Source organism: Neophocaena asiaeorientalis, unplaced genomic scaffold (genome assembly GCF_003031525.2).
Source record: "Neophocaena asiaeorientalis asiaeorientalis breed wild unplaced genomic scaffold, Neophocaena_asiaeorientalis_V1.1 scaffold521, whole genome shotgun sequence".
NCBI lineage: Eukaryota > Metazoa > Chordata > Mammalia > Artiodactyla > Phocoenidae > Neophocaena > Neophocaena asiaeorientalis.
The window spans coordinates 6,568,807-6,590,244 of record NW_020174712.1 but is presented as its reverse complement, the minus strand read 5'-3'; the positions used below and the strand labels follow the sequence as shown (position 1 = coordinate 6,590,244).

General features: G+C 45.2%; 1 protein-coding gene across 1 annotated transcript in view; it reads left to right on the top strand.

Annotated features, from left to right (window-relative positions):
• The window catches only part of PDGFRL (platelet derived growth factor receptor like), a 38,265-nt gene that overhangs the window by 16,153 nt on the left and 674 nt on the right, over nt 1-21,438 (top strand). Inside the window, exons 2-4 of the mRNA XM_024759946.1 lie at nt 10,139-10,290; nt 14,514-14,807; nt 19,830-19,969. Of these exons, the coding sequence (XP_024615714.1) occupies nt 10,139-10,290; nt 14,514-14,807; nt 19,830-19,969 (586 nt within the window). The remainder of the gene's footprint in view (nt 1-10,138; nt 10,291-14,513; nt 14,808-19,829; nt 19,970-21,438) is intronic.

The window sequence follows — 21,438 nt, the reverse complement described above, 5'->3', positions numbered from 1 at the left end:
CCCCCACCCACCCAGAGGCTAGGGGCTTTCTCAAGTTTGCACAGCTTTTAGTGAAAGTAAATTAGACTTGAACTTAATTCCCTCTAGTCCCTACACCAAGAAATCTGTCTATTTCTTACGTTTCTGATGTTTGCTCAGAAGATATGCCATCCGAGTGGCCTCAGGAGGAGTGGGCGCCTTGAATACATTGACAAGCTGGGAGATGTGGTACCTCACTCTCTGGGCTGTGAATCCGCCGTGCCAGGTGCGAATGAGGTCAGCCCACAGCCTCTGCATTCACTATTATAACTTGGCCACAATACGCCCATCGTGGCCAAATGCCAGCCCATTAGTAACCCACAGCTTGTTTTCCTAACAAGGGTGGTGGAGGCTTGCTCCATTGTCTCCTGTCACTCCTCTTCCTGGGCCTATTCTTCCCTGAAGGCGTGGCCACGAGCATTCAGCTCAGCAGAACCGGAAGATCTCTTTTCATGTGACCTCCTGCCAAAGAAGTGCTGATGGCCTTATTCTACACAGTGACATTAGAATTACCAGAAATGTAATAATGGAAGTTGTTAACATAAATTACCCCATACACAGAATCACATGGGGGCCAGGTTTAAAATTTGACCTCACCAAAATTACGTGACAACAGTGCTTTACTTGTTATTTCTATGAGTTTCTCTACATGGAGCACACACATCTGCTAAGTTATCTTTTGCCATCACTGCACACTTCCTCTACGTCACTAATTTGGTCAGGATTTGGTTAGGTATTTGAAATAATAGACACATGCTTCCTTTCCAATGCACAGTGGGAAGCATGGCAGATTCTTTTCCAGGACTTCCCAAGGATTCCATTCCCAGCTCTGACTACTGGCTCTGTGACCTTGGGTGAGTCACTGGATCTCTGTGAAATGAGGGATTCAACCAGATGATCTGTAAGGTCCCTTCTGGTTCCAAAATGACCCTGGAACTTGCACTTAATCTAACGTGAGTTAGATGATATGGGGACCAAGGAGTTAGGACCCTTGGACAAGAATTCAACCCATGTGAATTCTATTCTGTTCTGCACATGGTCACCTGTAACTGCTGTCTGCATCACATCACGCCATGCAGAAGGCTGTGAGTGACACAGACAAGCGTGAGACGTGCTCCTGATTCCTGCTTAAGAAGGATCATTTCACTAGAGAAATATAATAGGAAGGTGAAAAGGTTACATACTAAGCAGTATGTGTGTATGTGTGTACACACACACATAGTGATAAAGGGGTCAAGTGCAGAGTGCGAGAAGAAGCTTAGATCAGTGTGTACTAGGGCAACCCCAACAGCACCTAAACTTTGTGAGCACTTATTCTGCACCAGCATCTTTCCAGGATCTTGTACATTTATTAACTAAATTCTCATAACAACCCTAGAAGGTAAGGACAATTAATCTCCCTGCCTCAGATGAGGAAATTGAGCACAAGTAAAGTAAAATAACTTGTTCATGGTCACAGGGCCAGTAAGTAGTGGAGGCAGGATCGAACCAAGGAAATCTGACTCAGTGCATGCTCTCAACCACCATTTTACAAATACCACCAACCATAAAAGGTCTTCCCAAGAATAGAACTTGAAAGAATAATGAGGTTTAGGTCAGATGGAAAAAGAAGAGAGCCTTTCAGAGGTAAAGAGATGGCTGGAGGGCTGGGATGGAAACGAACGGATGTGTCTGGGTGGGTGAGGAGTTGGGTTGGATGGAGAGGAGGGTCCACGATGGAGGTGTTGGGAGAGCATAGGAGCCTTGGATTCCAGGCAAAGGCAGTGGCATTCGATTCTGTGCACACTGGGAGCTGCTTGTGTTGTAAAGCTGGAGGAGATAGTAAAATGGTTCTTAGGAAAGTAATCTGATGGTTTTGTAGAGCATCTGAAACATTCTTCTAGAAGGATCGATTTATAGGCTCATAGAACGTAAGGAATGGAAGAGAGACGTAGAGTCGATGTTGACATCAAGATCTAGACAAAATTGGAAGATTCCCCACTTACAGTGTTGACAGTGTGTCTTGAGATTTTCAGTGACCTTCCTTTTTTTTTTAACTGATCCATGGGGTTTCTAACTTTCTAAATTAAATGAGCATGTATTAATTTGTCATAAGAGAAGAAAAACTGTAAGAAAAGAAAAGCAAGTTAAACTGCTTAAAAAACTGCAGAATGGGGCTTCCCTGGTGGCTCAGTGGTTGAGAGTCCGCTGGCCAATGCAGGGGACACCGGTTCGTGCCCCAGTCCGGGAAGATCCCACATGCCGCTGAGCCTACGCGTCCGGAGCCCGTGCTCTGCGACGGGAGAGGCCACACCAGTGAGAGGCCCGCATACCGCAAAAAACAAAACAAACAAAAAACAAAACAAAACAAAAAACTGCAGAATGGATGCTCTCCAAATGTATAATCAGGGATGGCTCATTTGTACTTTAAAAATCTGGAGGTGAGTTTTATATTGTGTTGCCTTTATAGCATGTGGCTATGCACATTATTCTAGGCGGCCTGACAGGGTTTTCTGTTTGGTTAACCTCTGGTGTATCAGGCCTGGTGTGGGCTTGTGGTGTCAAAGGGATATCTATGCCTTGTTTTCTTAAGATCCGGAAATCTCTGAAGGAGGAAGAGGAACTTTTCCTTTGTAAAGAAGCCAGATGGGTTGGCAAGAGAGGCAAAAAGGAGAGATGCCGCCAGCAGGCTGGAAGAGGTGGGGTGGGAAGAGAAAAGGAACATTCCAGTACAGCGGTCAGAGTGGGGTGGGTGTCCAGGAAAGGAGCTGGAGAATGAGAGAGAGGCTGGCAGGGCTGGAGGGACATCATGAATGTGAGCTCCTGTGAACCAGTTGGAAAATGCCTACTATAACTTCTTTCTAAATAGCACAGAGGAATCTGGCATAAGTCATTGTAATAGAAAAGACCCAAGTCACATTTCATATACATTCACATAAGCTGTTGTTGGGATAGAAATGCTGTAGTTATATTGCCAGGGTTTTGAGTACGTCCTTGGACAGTATTCAAATATGCAGACAGATATCTAGATAGATAGATGTATTTCAACTTAATTTCTGATATTGGAACTATATTCACTTTGAAGTTCCTCAGTTTACATATTGGGCTCTCTACTAGTTCCTCATACATATTTCTTTTCATCTTTTTTTTTTTTGGTCATAACTGTGGAGCTTTGATATATTTTACCCAGGATTTGTACTCTGTTGATGTGGCTCCATTCCCAGCATATGGTGGAGCAATTATTTTCTGACACATTCTTAAAAGGAGCCTTAGAGTAAACACAGGCCCTGTACACACACTGGAAACATGACAAGCAAATACTCACTAATCTTTATCTCCCTTGATGCTTGGCACGGTTCCGTGCATGTAGTAGAAGCTAATAAATAATTTATGATTCTGAAATGAATGTTATTTGAATAAGGAGGATATTTGATTACATCTTTTTTGTTTTTGAAGCCATCTTTATTTTTTTAACATCTTTATTGGAGTATAATTTCTTTACAATGGTGTGTTAGTTTCTGCTTTACAACAAAGTGAATCACTTATACATATGTCCCCATATCTCTTCCCTCTTGCATCTCCCTCCCTCCCACCCTCCCTATCCCACCCCTCTAGGTGGTCACAAAGCACCGAGCTGATCTCCCTTTGTTTCAGCTTACCCTTCCCCCTCCCCGTATCCTCAAGTCCATTCTCTAGTAGGTCTGCATCTTTATTCCCATCTTGCCCCTAGGTTCTTCTGACCATTTTTTTTCTTTCTTTTTTTAGATTCCATATATATGTGTTAGCATATGGTATTTGTTTTTCTCTTTCTGCCTTACTTCACTCTGTATGGCAGTCTCTAGGTCTGATTCCATCTTTTCACCTTCCTCCTTACCTTTCTGTTTTATGCAATGAAGTCATCACAGAGTCTCCCAAGGCAGACTATCTGGGATCATATAGTTGGGTGGCCTTAGGAAAGTTATTTAAATTGATCTTCAACTACTCCTCCTGGGACTCCAACACTGACTTGGGAAAGTTACCTAACCTCAGTTTGCTCACCTACGACAATGGGTATAATAATAGCACCTAACTCTCAGGGCTGTTCTGAGGATGAAGTCAGTCCAAATGTGCAAAGGGCTTGAAACAGTACTTACCACGTGTTCAGCACTACTTAGATTTTAATTATGAGTCGTAGTTTCATCATCACCATCTCACGGGATTGAGAAAGAGTAACGTGTACCCTGGGTGCTGTCAGTTATAATGGTAATAACTGGTTGTTTTACTGCCCTTGTTTCCTTCAACCACTTGCTGAATGGCTAATTGTCCATTTAAATAGAAAAGGGGGTATCGTGAATAATACTGAGCTAATTTAATCAGATCTTCCAGGTTTGAGGAGTTTTTTTGGGGGGTGTGTGTGTGACAATATTTAACAAGATTTACAAGCTAGATAGAGGCACCGTTTCTCAGTCAAAATTCCTTCCGTTCATTTCATTTCGGTAGGATGGAAGTCCATGTCCTTTTCATTTTACAAACATTCGTAACCCGAGTCTATATGACACTAGATTAGAAGCTCTACCACTTAGAGCTGGGAGACTTTGGATAAAGTACTTTGTAAGTTTCAGTGTCTTCGTCATAAGAGGGGGAAAATAGCACCTCCATCCTGATGCGGTCGTGAGGCCCGTCACAGTAACAACGTCTAAAATATATTGAGCTCTTACTCTGTGCCAGGCTCTGATCTAAGTCTTGAGCGAACTTGAAGAGCTTGGCCTAATGCCCTCCATAAGTGTTAGATATTATGGTTGTTGTTACTAGGAGTCTAGGTGTAGCTGGACTGGAAGGCGTGAGCTCTAGATAAGGAGTCTGAAGGTCCTGGTGGAGCTGGGATTTGAATCCTATCAGTGTGGCTCCAAAGTCTATGATCTTATACCTCATGTGAATGCTGCCTGTCACCCCAGTCCTCTGGCCACCTGCCTTCCAGCCCAACTCTCTTTGTTATGAATTGAACCTGCCTTGGTCTCCTTTCAGGGATCTCCTTCCCTGGGAACATACACCCTCTGTTTGGTGCATGTTGAAACTCTCTGTCTTGAAGCTTGTCCTGGTCACCCTCCTTGGAATGCCCAGGGCACTTTGCATGAAGGAACTTGAGAGCAGGGAGCTCTTCAGACATCATTGTGTCCCTGCCTCTCTCCTCCCAATACTCCCATTTCATTTGCACTAATTGACTGTTTATGGAACCAATGAACTGATTATCTTGGAACCCAGGGCTCACCTCCCACGCTTGTCTTATAGAGTCTGGGGGAAGGACAGGAGTGTGGATGACCCCACCATTGTCACCTGGTCACTTCCCCCTGACTTTGGGAGCCATCAGTCCCCTTCTCTGTGCCATCCCATGACATGGTCCCCTCCAGAAAAGAGTAGGCTGGGCTACATACACGAAGTTTCCAGCCTCCACCGATGGGGATGGACGCTGTGTATGTAAAGCCAGGGTAGCCCATTGGAAGACACACATACACACAATTCTAAATTTTGGACAAATACTCTTTGAAACCTGGATTTGTCCATCATAGTTCACTGTGGGTCAGGTCTGGAAGTGCTGGTTTGGAATAAAAATGTTTGGGGTGAGCTGATGTGCTGGGGTGTTCAGAGCTGCCTCCAATTAATGTAAATTCTGCTTTACTTTTTTGGGGGGGCAATTTGTTGCAGTACCTCTTTTTATTTTTTTTCAGAGTGATCCTCTAGTTTTTTAAAAAATTTATTGAAGTATAGTTGATTTACAGTGTTGTGTTAGTTTCTTCTGTATAGCAGGGTGACTCAGTTGTACATATATATATATTCTTTTTCATATTCTTTTCCATTATGGTTTATTCCAGGATATTGAATATAGTTCCCTGTGCTATACAGTAGGACCTTGTTGTTTATCCATTCTATGTCTAATAGTTTGCCTCTGCTAATCCCAAGCTCCCAATCCTTCCCTCCCCTCCCCACCCCACCTTGGCAACCACAAGTCTGTCCTCTATGTCTGTCAGTCTGTTTTTGTGGCAGCACCTTTTTTTTTAAAAGCTCCACTCAAACTTCACATCTTGCACTTCTTCCATCCCCAGGGATCTGTGAAGTAGTTACAGGAGGAGGGAGGGTCTACGGTTGAAGCATCTTGGGACCGGGCTCGGCAGGACTCAGTGAATCCTCGTCTTCACCTCCTGGTGGAGACTCTACCCCCAGAGGCCTGAGGTCACATCCCAACCCCTTGGGTAGCCTGCTGCTTGGACTATGTGAGCCCATGAGTAGAAATGGACATTTTAAATCCAGGCATTTAAACTGTAATCCTGCTAAATAATTTGTTTCCTGTTTTACATTGTTTACAAGAAGAGGGGGTGGAAAAATCCAGAAATGGTTTCCAGTGCGTTTCCTTCCTTCCACCCCCAATCCTGCTAAAGATACAGCATGGTGGTAGGGTTAGCCCCAAGTGCTACCTTTTTATGTGTGTAGTTTCTTTCCTGGTAGGAATGGCATCTTACAATTTCTATCACTCCCGTGCTAGGACATGCTGGGCCCACAGAGGGTGCTCAGTACATTTATTGATCACTTACTGATTTCGTACCCTGGGGTCTGAGCTCCATAGGGAATGTGGCCGGATGTTATGTTCCACCTGGGAAGACTTTCACCTCCATTGTCCACCTTTGCAGCTTTTATCTGCTGAAATCAAGCTCCATCCTCACAACTGAAATTACTATCTTGGTTGCCAGAGACTTACATTCTGCCAGATGAAGTGTGTGTGTATGTGGTCATGAATCTCTCTGAAAGGCATTAACCATCATCTCACTGCTGTGGCCTCTCCTGCTGCGGAGCACAGGCTCCGGACGTGCAGGCTCAGCGGCCATGGCTCACGGGCCCAGCCGCTCCGCGGCATGTGGGATCTTCCCGGACCGGGGCACGAACCCATGTCCCCTGCATCGGCAGGCGGACTCTCAACCACTGCGCCACCAGGGAAGCCCTTGAATCTTTCTCCTTGATGATCCCCCTTCCTGATTCTTCTTTCACTGCTGATTCTACTTTTCCCCTCCATCCACCTCTACTTTTCCTACTCGCCCCGATTTGGCTCTGGATTTTGTCCTCAGCCTTCTCTTTCTTCTCCACACTTTTCCTTGTTGAGTTCATTCATTCCTTAGCTGCTGCCCGTACCCACTGCAGACGATTCCCCCAAATACAAATCTAGAGCTGTTTTACCTCCTCTGTGCCCGGCCTGTATTTCCAATGACACCACACGACATCCACACTTACCTGACCCACATTTTATCACAAATTCAAAATCTCCAGTAGTGAATCTATTATTTGGTCAGCCCCATCTCCTTTCTCTTCTCAGCTATTCCATCTTAGTCAGTTAAAACCTCCTTCTTTCCACCGCGTGGAAATACAGATCAAGTGGTCATTCTTCATGTGTCTTTCTTCCACCTCTTATACCCAGTCTGTCATAACTCTTCCCCAAGAAAGCAAGCCTTGTATTCACTTCCATTCCACTGCCAACACCCAGCCTGGCCCCAGTGCTTGCTCTTCACCCCAGTAATGGCCTCTCCCTCTCCCTCCTCCCCCTGCCTCTCCCATGCCTGTTCTCCCCACTTGTACCCTGGCTAAGGTGGGCCCAGCGCTTCCCACCTCCCAGACCGAGGGCGGTCCCTGCTGCCTGGTAAGTGAAATGTGTACCCCTCTCGCTGTTCTCAACCACATGCCCTGTGACTCCAACCCCCTCCCTCCATCTCCTTCTGTAATTAATGGATTAAATCCCCAAATCAGCACTGAGTGCCTTCTACCCACCATGCACTGGGGACACAGCAGTGAAATGAGCAGAGCAGGTCCCTCCCAGCCCCCTGCGGCTCTGTTCTCCGGAGCCAGCAAGCTCGCTGTCTCTCAGCCCCTGCTGTCCCTCCACCTCCACCTTTCAAAGTCCAACTGCCTTCAACCTCTTCCACCCGCAGCGATGAATCCCTTCTCAGAATTCCTACTGCTCTTGCTGTGAGCAGCGCTTTAGTTACACTCTGATCTTTTCATGTATATTAGTTTTAGCTGCTCAGCTGGATTGTAATATCCTTGAGGGCTACTGGTTTTTTTGTTTTTAATTTATTTATTTATTTTTGGCTGCGTTGGGTCTCGTTGCTGCGCGCGGGCTTTCTCTAGTTGCGGCGAGCAGGGGCTACTCTTCGTTGAAGTGCGCGGGCTTCTCATTGCGGTGGCTTCTCTTGTTGCGGAGCACGGGCTCTTGGCGCGTGGGCTTCAGTAGTTGTGGCTCGTGGGCTCAGTAGTTGTGGCTCGTGGGCTCTAGAGCGCAGGCTCAGTAGTTGTGAGGCGCGGGCTTAGTTGCTCCACGGCATGTGTGATCTGCCCGAACCAGGGCTCGAACCCATGTCACCTGCACTGGCAGGCGGATTCTTAACCACTGCACCACCAGGGGAGGTCCTGGGCTACTGGTTTTTATTTGCGGTGCTAGCCATCCCCCATGCTGGGTGTGCATACTTTTCATTGTTGTAGTATTCTCAATAACTCCCACTAACCTGCAGTTATATGTAATTAAGATATAATTAGGAAAATACAGTGAACCGGGCATGGCATGAAGTACTTTGTATGCATTTTATCATCTAATGAATGTGTATTGGGTACATACTTAATTGAGTTAAGGAAGACAGTTTTGTTCAGCTGTTCTCCAGCTGTGGGTCTCAGGGGGAGTCCCTTCTGCTCTCTGACACTCAGTTTCCTCATATGCAAAATTGGGAACTGGATTCCTGCTTCTTTTTTTTTTTTGGATTCCTGCTTTTTAAGGTTCTTTCCAGTTCCAACACGGATGTTCAATTTCATGTCAGTCCCCTTGTTTCTAGAGAAACTTTACTGTATACTGCGCACAGATTTGTTGCTTAGGGAATATAAAACAAATAAGGTACTATTCGTGCCCCCAAAGTTTTCACCATCCACCGTAATAACAGGAGGCCAGAGGTGTCGGAGGGGTGAGAGGACAGAGGCAATTGCATCACTGGGAGAAAGCAGGGAGATTTCTGAGTTGGTTCTAATTAGAAGCTTCCTGAAGGAGGAGAGATTTCCGCTCAGTTGAAAGGAGGCATTTGAGGGAGTGGGAATACAGAGCATCTCCTGGCAGAACGGGTGGGCAAAGCAGCTATTCAGCGGAGACCAGAACAGGCTGTGTTGAAGACCAGCCAGCGAGACATTCTGCTGTGTGCTAAATTTAAAGTGGTGACCGTGCTGTTACTGCAACCTAGCACGGGAGAGTCTCGCCTACATCAGGAAAGTCTGTGGATCCCAGAGGGGATTTGAGAAGCATCCTCAGGTTGAAACCATTTATTTTGGCATCCTCACATGCCAGGGCCACGGTGGGGGAGGGCATCCATCCCGAGGATGACACATACGGGTTCCTAACATAATATAATACAATTAATTACCATGACAATCGGCTAATATTAGCGTTTAATAATAGTAAATATTTATGTCTCCTCATTTCAAAAAGCACCTGAAGGGGTTTGCAAACACATTCACATGCAACAAGATAAAAATACAAGAGATTAAAAAATGAGAAATTAAAAGAAGAAATAATAGTGTGAGGCCAGAGGAGAAGTGCCCCAAAGCTCTAAATACTTGACCAGAGGTGGGTGCATGATAGGGGCTCCGCGTCTCAGCAACCAATGCATCCTTTCCTGAAAGGGAGGTTTTTATTTTTAATAATGTAGCACCTCAAAGATTCCAAGCTTGTATTCAGAGCCTTATTCTTATTGATCAAAGAGGTTTTGCTTTCATTCCTGCTGACTGCTATTTAAATAAATTCATGAGAAACGAAAGCTGAAAGCAAGATGCCTGCCCAAGGCTTCGTGGCTGAACTTGTGCAGCTGTGTTGCTTAAGGAAACCCCAGTCCTGAGGTTGAAGAGAATGTCTTCTCCTTAGAAAACGTGACTTCCTTCTAGGAAAGGCCTTTCTCTCTGCCTCCCCCATCTACCCCCCCCGCCCAACACACTTTTCCCCAAATACACTCTTTTATTAGTCAGTGCCACCTGAGAAAGGGCACTCTGCCTGGAGCCGCTGGGGCTTTATGTGCGAGGATGACGGAGCAGGGAGAGATGGGCGCGAGGCCCCAGCCCCACCGCGACCCGGCTTTGCTCTTGTTGACAGTGTGAAGCAGCACGAGCGCTACGGCCAGCTGACCCTGGTCAACTCCACCGCGGCCGACACGGGTGAATTCAGCTGCTGGGGGCAGCTCTGCAACGGCTATATCTGCAGGAGGGACGAGGCCAAAACGGGCTCCACCTACATCATTTTTACAGGTAAAAGGTTGGCTGCGTTAGTGGAACTCTTCAGACCTCTGGACCTGGTCCATATTAAAGGTTCCCACTGTCTGCTGATTATCAAATAAGTACAATCAGAGCGCTCGCTGTTTGCCAGGCTCTGGGCTCAATGCTTTACATCAATTATTTCATGTAAGTCTCACAAGAACCCTTCAGGGTCAGTACTAATATCATTTTTTTTTTTTTCCAATGGGAAAGTTGAGGTTTAGAGAGATTAAGTCCTTCAGGTCAGACTGCAAGTAAGTGGCTGAACCTGGATTTGCACCCAGAACTGTCTGGTTCCAGGGTCTGTACCGCATTGTCCAATATTGTAGCCACTAGACATGTGTGACTTTAAATGTAAATGGGGATTAGTTAAAATTAAAGCTAAAAACTCAGTTCCTGGGTGGCACTCGCCATGCTTCAAGCGCTCTACTGGCACGTGTGGCTGTAGCTGTCCTAATGGATGGCGGGGACAGAGGACCACCCATCATCACAGAAAGCTCTATCGCACAGCGTTGCTGTAGACTTTCGGTCACTGTGCTCTCACAGTCTCTGATGAGCTCCTTTCCGGAAGCTCCTCCTTTCCGGAAGGATGCCTGGCTAAAGGCCTCCGCGCGTTTGTCTTTGTGAGTACTGTGAGCTGAGGTTTGGGAGCAGTGTTCCCAAAGGCTGCAGCCTGTGAGGCTCCAATCCTGATGCCTGAATCCAAGTGAGGTGCCTGAAAATATGCAGATCTTCTCCCCTGTAGGGTCAGATCTGGGTTTGCCAGGTTGAACTTGCACTTGGAGAAACGGGCCTTGGAGAGTAGCTTGCCAGCCTCCTTCCTCTGCTGAGATCTCTAAATTCTAGAGTTTGGAGGAAGAAGTTCTCCGACAAGGCTCAGAGGTCAGGAACAGCTTTCAGAAATCGTTCAAATGCTATGCCCTAGCGCTGCTGTTGTCCAAGGCATTTCAGGTGAAGCCAGGAGGCTTCCTGAGTGTCTGGGCAGGGGCTGCCACAGTGACTTAGGTCTACAACTCAAATGACCTTAGGCTCTGGCCTTTAATGAACGCTTTAGCAAAATCTCATACATTCTCCCCTCCTACCCAAAGAGCTCCTCTCTGGCGAGCAGGTACACGAGCAGGGTGCTCTGCAATCCTGGAAACACATGCCTCTCATTTCATTTCCACAATACCATGAGGAAGTAAGTGGAAACTACTTAATTATCTGTTTTAGAAATAATAATGCTGATGCTGAGACGCAACAGGGCAAGGTGATGTGTTCCACGTTCCATGACTTCACGTGGCGGAGTAGAGGGTCAAACCCCGTTTTTCTGATCCAGGATCCAATGTTCTTACTGCCTCAACCCACTTTTAAGACAAGGTGATGGACAGATTGACAGGCACACACGAGCTGGCATAAATGGTGTCGTCAGAATTGCTGACAGTTGTTCATGGGCCATCGCTTCTGAGTCTTATTCTGGAATGTGCCACCCAGAAGTGCCCATGTGCCCTTAGTATGATACGACACCAGGAAGCAGCAGTGGAAAAGGCAACTAATGAAGACTAACAGAGCCTGTTGTTCTGGACAAGAGCTGATACCATATTTCAAATTGCAGAATGAAAATTCTATGCGGTGGTTAGCACTGTCATGTCTTCCCCGAATAGTGGTTTTTGGAGCTGAGGTTTTGAACTGAAGACCTCCCTCAAGCAGACTGTCTCACTAGGGTCACAGGTTCTCTGAGTTCTGGAGGTAGATCCTCTTAACTTACGGAAGCCCTTTTGTGCATCAAAGGAAGGCTGAGAAAAATCAATATTTATTTCAACCTTCAAGAAACCTGGATCAGGGACGCGACCTAAAGCGTTGTATCGTTTTCTTATTCCTCGGCACTAGGATCCAGTTGGATTTTCGGTATAAGGTTTAGCAATGTGTCTTTTCAGCCACTGGGTGGGTTTGGAAAACCAGGATGGGCTGTTATGGAGGCTGTTGGCTCTGGAGTCTTTCAGAACATATGCTTCCCTACCACCCACACAGAGAAAAGTCTGGCATTCATTATGTTTTTATGTTTCCTATGGTTTGATTGCAAACGCTGTGAAGCTTCTTTTGACTGTGGTTAATTTGTGCAATTTTTGATTAAGCAACTGCCACATGTTATATTTAATCTGCATCCAGGAGGCTCTCAGAGGGTTTTTCCCCCCTCTCTAACTTTATATTGAAATATAATGTATACAAAGGGAAATACACAAATCATGACTCTACAGCTCAGTGGGTGATCCTCAAGGGAACTGTACATATGTAACCACTACCCAGATCAAGGAGGAGGATATTACCAGCAGTAGGGCTTCTTCACAGTAAAAGGCATAGGCTCCAGTTTACAAATGTAGTAAAACCACATTAACAAGCACTTTACCAAATGTGGAGTTTGTTATAATTTGGATTTTAGCTTATAGCCTATTAACTAAGTTTTTTGAGTGGGGGGCATATGTGATCTATAATTTTAAATATAAACTTGAACATACTTTTTTTGGTAGATGGAATCTACTGATGGCAAATATTTTTTTTATTTTAAAGGAAATTCAGTATTATTATTTTTCAAGTTACAATAATCAAACGAATTAATAAAATATTTTATGTAGTACATGCTTAATAAATGTCAAGTGATGAATAAATGAAAATTTGACAGGTTTAATTCATAGATAATAATTTGTTTACTCATTCATATATTCTTCCTGCAGCCTTTCTTACTCCATTCACTTGGCAAATACATATTTTTTTTCTGTTTGTCAAAGCAACTGGTGTGGTCACTTCTTTCAAAGCATGGATTATAGTACAGGAAGTAAGACCTCATTTTTGTGTTCTGAAGTTCAGATTGTCCACGTCTACTGACTTTGCTCGTTGGTTCAGATTCCTCCATAAAACCTTAAAACAAAAGTTGTTTCTGAATCTGACAACCATACATTCCTTAAATACGTTTGCTAAAAAGAGATCTTTAATACTATCTGCTCCAGATTCTCCTCTTTACAAATGGGGTTGTTGAAGCACAGAGAGATGAAGTGACACATTCAAGGCCACATGGACTTATTCTGTGTGAACACAGGGGTGTTAGGTACAATGTTGATCAAGGTGCCCTCGCCTAAGCCTGAAGGTCAGTTTATCATGAAGTGGCACAAGTCACCCAGGCTGATGGAAAGTCTTGCAAAAGATGGAGACTCAGTAAGCCATGATTCCATGTTACAGAAGCTGGCACTCAGAGCTAAAGAACTCTTGGCCCATGAAGACATTTGCTATTGTGTCCAGGAATTCTGTCCGCAACCTAAAAAACAAAAAAATCGTACAACTGGGGCACAAAGGCTAGTGAAGAAAGCCAAGAATAATTGTTTCGGGAATATTGTAGGAAAACATGGGAGACAATTTAATAAATGTTGAGTGTGATTCAGTTCAAAGATTTCTCTTAGATATTAGTGTAATCTCTCACAGAATGATCCAGAAAACAAAGTATTTAATGTGCCGTGCCCAAAACAAAAAACAAAACCCCCCAAACCCAATCCAGAGTCCCTTGACTGTCCTGAGGGATGTATGGATAAACCAGTCCTTATTTCTATAAGATAAAAATGCCATCATCTAGAGCTTAAAGAACATGCAGCGCGATTTCAAAGGGAACAGAAGTGTAAGCAAATGGCTGAAGGTCCCCAGCCCAGTGGCAGCCAAGCAGAGCCCAGAACCTGAGACCAGCAGGTTCCTCATCTGTCCCTCCTTGATTCCCTTTCCATTGACCTTGCCAGGAACGAGTCCTCTGGGCTGAGAGGACACCAGCACCCTCACTGGGCCCGTCTCAGAGAGGCTCTGCTGAGCCAGGAAATTCTTCCCAACGGGCAGATACTAAGCAAGGGCTGTGGGGCTGACTTCTCTAGACACACAGCAGATTGTCCACAGGTGTTAAAGCTGCTCTTAACACAAGGAAATCGGCCTCCTTCCCTGCTTCCTAAGTGGGACAATCCAATGGGCCTGATTTGGGCTTGAACTAATACCTATTTTATTTCCTTTAAGAAGATGGGAAGTAACATCCTTCTTCCAAAAAAGGAAAAGCATTTTTAAAAATAGCCTTTTCAATTCATAAGGACTCCATTGTCCGAGTATGTTGCCGATCCACCCTCATCTTTGTGCCCTGAATATAAGAATCCCTTTAAGTGCTGTTACCTTGTTTCTCCAGAATAAATGAGGCTGTGTCTTCACCTTTGCAGAGAAAGGAGAACTCTTTGTACCTTCTCCCAGTTACTTTGATGTCGTCTACTTGAACCCGGACAGACAGGCTGTGGTTCCTTGTCGAGTGACTGTCCTGTCGGCCAAAGTCACGCTCCACAGGGAGTTCCCGGCCAAGGAGATCCAGGCCAACGGAACAGACATCGTTTATGATATGAAGAGAGGCTTTGTGTATCTGCAACCTCACTCTGACCACCAGGGGGTGGTCTACTGCAAGGCGGAGGCCGGGGGCAAGTCTCAGATCTCTGTCAAGTACCAGCTGCTCTATGCAGAAGGTAAGCCCGCTCCCCTCCAGGGCCGAGATGTGAGTCACTTCCAGCTGGTCAGCATCAGGTTCTGCCGTTCCCAATTATGGAGGGAAATTAGGCACAGAATGCTGTTCTTAAAGGCTCCTCTGCAGCACCGCCATTTCTAGTTTCTAGAACGTTCTACCTCCTTGCCCGTGACCCCAACGCAACTCCCCCCCGACTCCCTTCTCTTCAAGTCCTTGTAACATTCACTCTGGTCCTGCCTCCGTGTGATTGATCATGGAGATCCCAGATCCCCATGTCAACCTCCCGTGCTCTCCAGCCTGAGCTTCGGGCATGCGGTCAGCCAGCGAGCAGCTCTCCTACTGCAGCACCACCCGTCACCTCCCCTCCCTTGCAAGTGGTTCTCTTGGGCCTCCCTCCCCCAACTTGCAGGAGAGAAAGCACCCTCCCAAGCCCTGTGAGGGAGGAGAGGAGGTGGTCCCTCACTGATGACTCTCCTCCCTCCGAGGAACTCTGACATGAGCCTGGTGAGTGGTCTGCCTGTGGGGTGGAGGGGTCCTGCTCAGGGACCCTGTGATGGGAAGAGTGGCCCCAGAGCTAGCTGCTCTCTGAGATGAGAACTTAGGCTCCTTCATGCCCCTTGTTCTCAGCCGTGAGACTTAGTCACAAGGCCACAGTCTCCCACACTCTGCTACGAAATAAGCCTCTCAGCCCTCCATTAACCACCCTCCGCTGCAGCCATCTCTCTCCTCCATCACAGCCAAACTCCCTGAAAGAGCCCTCGCGGTACCCGTCCGTCCTCTCCCCTCCCACATGCTCCTTAGCTTTCTCCCCTAAGCTCCACCAAAGCAGCCTTGGCTAAAGGCCCTCCCAGGCTATTAAGTCCAGCAGACAAGTTTCTGTTCTTGTCCTTCTAGATTCTACTTTGCCTACGTGAAACCCTCTCTCCCCGGTCCCATTTTTTCCTGCTTTTCCCACAGCCTTCTCATTCTGCTTTGCCAGCTCTTTAATTTTTTAAAAAAAATTTTATTGGAGTGTAGTTGATTTACAGTGTTGTATTAGCTTTAGGTGTACAGCAAAATGAATTAGTTATACATATACATGTATCCACTCTTTTTAAGATTCTTTTCCCATATAGGCCATTACAGCGTCTTGAGTAGAGTTCCCTGTGCTATACAGTAGATCCTTATTAGTTATCTGTTTTATATATAGTAGTGTATATATCTCAATCCCAATCTCCCAATTTATCCCTCCCCCTGCTTTCTCCCCCGGTAACCATAGGTTTGTTTTTTACATTTATGATTCTATTTCTGTTTTGTAAATAAGTTCATTTGTACCCAGTTTTTAGATTCCACATATAAGCGATATCATACGATATTTGTCTTTCTGTGTCTGACTTACTTCACTCAGTATGACAATCTCTAGGTCGATCCATGTTGCTGTAAATAGCATTACTTCATTCTTTTTAATGGCTGAGTAATATTCTATTATATATATATGTATCACATCTTCTTTATCCATTCTTCTGTCGATGGACACTTACGTTGCTTCCATGTCTTGGCTATTGTAAATAGTGGTGCAATGAACATCGGGGTGCGTGTATCTTTTTGAATTATGGTTTTCTCTGGATATGTGCCCAGAAGTGCAATTGCTGGGTCATACAGTAGGTCTGTAGTTTTTTAAGTAACCTCCATACTGTTCTCCATAGTGGTTGTACCAATTTACATTCCCACCAACAGTGTAGGAGGGTTTCCATTTCTCCACACCCTCTCCAGCGTTTATTGTTTGTAGAGTTTTTGATGATGGCCATTCTGACTGGTGTGAGGTTGATACCTCATGGTAGTTTCGATTTGCATTTCTCTGATAATTAGTGATGTTGAGCATCTTTTTATGTGCTTTTCGGCCATCTGTATGTCTTCTTTGGAGAAATGTCTATTTAGATCTTCTGACCATTTTTTGACTGGCTTCTTTGTTTTTTTGCTATTGAGCTGCATGAGCTGTTGTTATATTTTGGAGATTAACTCCTTATCGGTCGATTCATTTACAAATATTTTCTCCCATTCTGTGGGTTGTTTTTTCATTTTGTTTATGGTTTCCTTTGCTGTGCAAAAGCTTTTAAGTTTCATTAGGTCCCATTTATTTATTTCTGTTTCTTTTTTATTACTCTAGGAGGTGAATCAGAAAAGATCTTGCTGTGCTTTATGTGAGAGAGTGTTCTGCCTATGCTCTCCTCTAAGTGTTATATAGTATCTGGCCTTACATTTAAGTCTTTAATCCATTTTGAGTTTATTTTTGTGTACGGTGTTAGGGAGAGTTCTAATTTCACTCTTTTACATGTAGCTGTCCAGTTTTCCCAGCACCACTTATTGAAGAGACTGTCTTTTCTCCATTGTATATTCTTGCCTCCTTTGTCATAGATTAGGTTACCATAGGTGCTTGGGTTTACCTCTGGACCTTCTATCCTGTTCCATTGATCTATATTTCTGTTTTTTGTGCCAGTACCATATTGTTTTGATTACTGTAGCTTTGTATAGTCTGAAGTCAGGGAGCCTGATTCCTCCAGCTCCATTTTTCTTTCTCAAGATTGCTTTGGCTATTTGGGGTCTTTTGTGTTTCCATGCAAACTGTAAAAATTTTTTTGTTCTAATTCTGTGAAAGATGCCATTGGTAATTTGATAGGGATTACACCGAATCTGTAGATTGCTTTGGGTAGTATAGTCATTTTGACAATGACATGGTATACCTCTCCATCTGTTTGTGTCATCTTTGATTTCTTTCATCAGCATCTTACAGTTTTTTGAGTACAGGTCTTTGGCCTCCTTAGGCAGGTTTTATTCCTAGGTATTTTATTCTTTTTGATGTGATGGTAAATGGGATTGTTTCCTTAATTTCTCTTTCTGATCTTTCATTGTTAGTATATAGGAAAGCAAGAGATTTCTGTGTATTAAATTTTGTACCCTGCGACTTTACCAAATTCACTGATGAGCTCTAGTAGTTTTCTGGCAGCGTCTTTAGGATTTTCTGCATATAGTATCATGTCATCTGCGAACAGTGATAGTTTTACTTCTTTTCCAATTTGGATTCCTTTTTCTTCTCTGATTGCCATGGCTAGCACTTGCAAAACTATGCTGAATAAATGTGGCAAGAGTGGACATCCTTGTCTTGTACCTGATCTTAGAGGAAATGCTTTCAGTTTTTCACTGTTGAGAATGATGTTAGCTGTGGGTTTGTCATATATGGCCTTTATTACATTGCAGTAGGTTCCCTCTATGCCCACTTTCTGGAGAGTTTATCATAAATGGGTGTTGAATTTTGTCAGAAGCTTTTTCTGCATCTGTTGAGATGATCGTATGGTTTTTACTCTTCAGTTTGTTAATGTGGTGTATCATATCACATTGATTGCTTTGCATATATTGAAGAATCCTCACATCCCTGGGATAAATCCCATTTGATCATGGTGTATGACCCTCTTAATGTGTTGTTGGATTCGGTTTGCTGGTATTTTGTTGATGATTTTTGCATCTATGTTCATCAGTGTTATTGGCCTCTAATTTTCTTTTTTTGTGATATCTTTGTCTGGTTTTGGTACCAGGGTGATGGTGGCCTCATAGAATGAGCTGCCTCTCCCAGGTTTTAAGTGTTGGAGTTCCCCAAGGCACCTTCTTTGTCTGTCCTCATCCTCTTCCTGGGTGTTCTCAACCATGGCCATGCTCTGCTGCGTGTCTATTCACTAATCACTCCCAGGGGAATGTATGTGGCCCGGATCTGGGAGTGCCAGCTTCGTGTATCCAATTCTCTCCCTAACATCTGTGCTGAGATGCTTCACAGGCCCTTCCTTGGACTCTGGGCCTTCCTCCCAGGTCTGGTTCTCCAGCTTTCCTCCTCCCAGTTATGGCACTGCAGTTCCAGGGTGCAGGAGCCCCAAACACTCCCGGCTCCTCCCAGTTCTTTTGACTTATTCCATCAAATCCCCCAAATTCTGCTGTTTCTCTCCGTCCTACTGCTAAGAGTTCAACTATCATCATCTCTTCCTTGAGCCAATATGAATACCTTTCCAACTGCTCTCTTCTGTGCCCATGCTTTCTCCATCTTCCACACTGTAGCTGATTATAGCTCGAGTTAAAACCATTCAGTGGGTTTCTGCTTTTCCTAGCAGAATCTTCCACGTGGCCTGAAAGGTCTTCTTGCATGGCCGGCCTCTGCCCTCTCCCAGGCTTCCCTAACCTCCCCTCCGGACCTGCCTGCTGGTGCCTCCCCTTTTTCCTTCAGATTTTAGTTCAAACCTCCCTTAAGGAAGCCTTTCCTGCTTCTCAGACCATCCTGAACCTCCCCAGCACTCTGGGCTTCTCCTTCAAGTTCTTCCCACAACTCAGGTTCTAAACCAACCACACAGTGACCTGCGGAGTGTCTGCCTCTCCCATTGGAATAGAGGCCCCAGAGCTCAGAGACCATGTCTGTCTGGTTTGCTGCCATAGCCTCCACTCCCAGCACGTGGCCTTGCTCAAGGCTGCTGTCAAACCTACTCGAGTGAACTGAGCCTAATGAAGCGTTTTGTCTCTGAAATTCTGTAGAAACATCGCGCACCCTTCCTACAAATGTCTCCCCCTTTGGTAGATTCAGACTCCCTCCTGTACTTCCTGAGGCCGCACACCTGTCCATCTTCACCCATCAGTGGCTCTCCCTCCAGGCTGCCTTCTCTTCCTTCTACTTGCTCTGCCCCCAGTCCCCCTCTTCTCCCTCTACCTTTTTATTCCCTTCACGTGAGCTCCTGGCAGACCTTCTGGGCTCTTCTCCTCATTACAAGTGTAATGCCTGGAACTGGGGACTTCTGGATGACCACCCCGTTCTGGACCACCAAGGTAGAGAAAGAGGAGGTGTTAGAGGAAACCAGAAGTGGTGGAGAGGGTAGGCCCGATGCTAGGTGGGGAGCTGAAGAAAGGCAGGAATGTTCCATATCTGCCCAAAGAAAAGAACACGTCTGTTGGTTTGTCTCTGCCATGGCCCATGGATTTCATCTCACGTCCCCTGTCCCCTGCTCACTTGCAGTTCCCAGTGGTCCTCCATCAACAACCATCTTGGCATCTGCAAACAAAGTGAAGGGTGGGGATGACATCAGCGTCCTCTGCACGGTCCTCGGGGAGCCGGATGTGGAGGTGGAATTCAGGTGGATCTACCCAGGGCAGAAGGTAAGCATACCCCGGCCTCAGCCAGCTGCCTTACTTGTTTTGTTCCCTACCCATCCCCAACTCACTGATACGGACTGTAACTTAAAGACGTATGAGAGACGTGTGCAGCTATGGTAGGGCTAAGGCTCATTTGTTTTCTCCTAAGATGTTTCAGTATATTTACAAATGGCTTTTTTTAAAGGACAGGAAAAAGGTGACTGGGTTCCATTAGGCAATTCAGTCAATGTACTCTCTTCATGTTATTTTTCTTCATGACCCTTAAGGAAGGGGACGGGGCATGAACAGGAAAGGAGGGCCTCCTTCCTTCACCTGCAACCTCAATCTTCAGTCTTAATTCTGGGTCAATTGGAGGCCAATCTTACCTTCTGGAATCCTTCAGTATTCTCCCCTATAAAAGCTGGGCCCTAAAGCAAGGAGCTCTAAGTAGACAACCACCAAGTTGGCATATAAATCCAGCCTTCAAAAAGGTGCTGTGAGGCCGAGATCATTTTAAAATAGACTTCCCATAAAAACAACTCCAGCACATGTAGCCTCTGGGCCTGTTCTGCTCACAAAAATAAACAGCTTTGCTACCAACATGGAATAATCCCTTTGTTGCCAGAAGAGATTTGGCCTCCTAAGATGCACTCACTCGGTAGCAAATACACTTCTGCTTTAAGGGCTGTGATTGGTGGAAAATAACTCCCCCTGGAGAATGGTACTTTTCTGGTACTAGGTACTTGTTTTTAAAAAGTGTTGTTCCATTTAGAAGACATTAATAATTTTCATTAGAGGTGGGTTTTTTTTTTACGTTGCTAATTAGAAGAAAAGGTATTAATTTAGTAATACTATAAATATTACAATTATGTTAATCGAATCCAGAAAACACTACTTATCACTTATCACTACTTATCACTACTTATCACTACTTATCTTTTTTGAGAAGCATCTCAAAAGCGATCATCTCACTTTCTAGAAATACGAAGTTAAGTCACCTAGGGTGTCACGTTATCCATCCTCGGGACAACTTCTCTCCCACTGTAGTCCTATGGCACATTTGACTCATCTTATGTCCCCCTCTCCCAGTCTGAACAATTAGGGGCTCGTATTCATTTACACGGTGAGTGCTTCGGGCTTCTTTTTGACTTTAAGTTCTGTGAATAAGAACCACTGTGCGAAGGGGTGAACGTGCGGAGTGTCAACAGGAGAGCAGTGGAAAATTTTATCTGTATTCTTATGCCTAATACCAGTCCCACATTCTTGGAGTTCCAAAAGAATAAAATTTATATTAAGTAGAAATATTGATGAAAAGGGCAGAAAGAGGGGGCTTCCCTGGTGGTGCAGTGGTTGGGAGTCTGCCTGCCGATGCAGGGGACACCGGTTCGTGCCCCGGTCCGGGAAGATCCCACATGCCGCAGAGCGGCTGGGCCCGTGAGCTATGGCCTCTGAGCCTGCGCGTCCGAAGCCTGTGCTCCGCAAAGGGAGAGGCC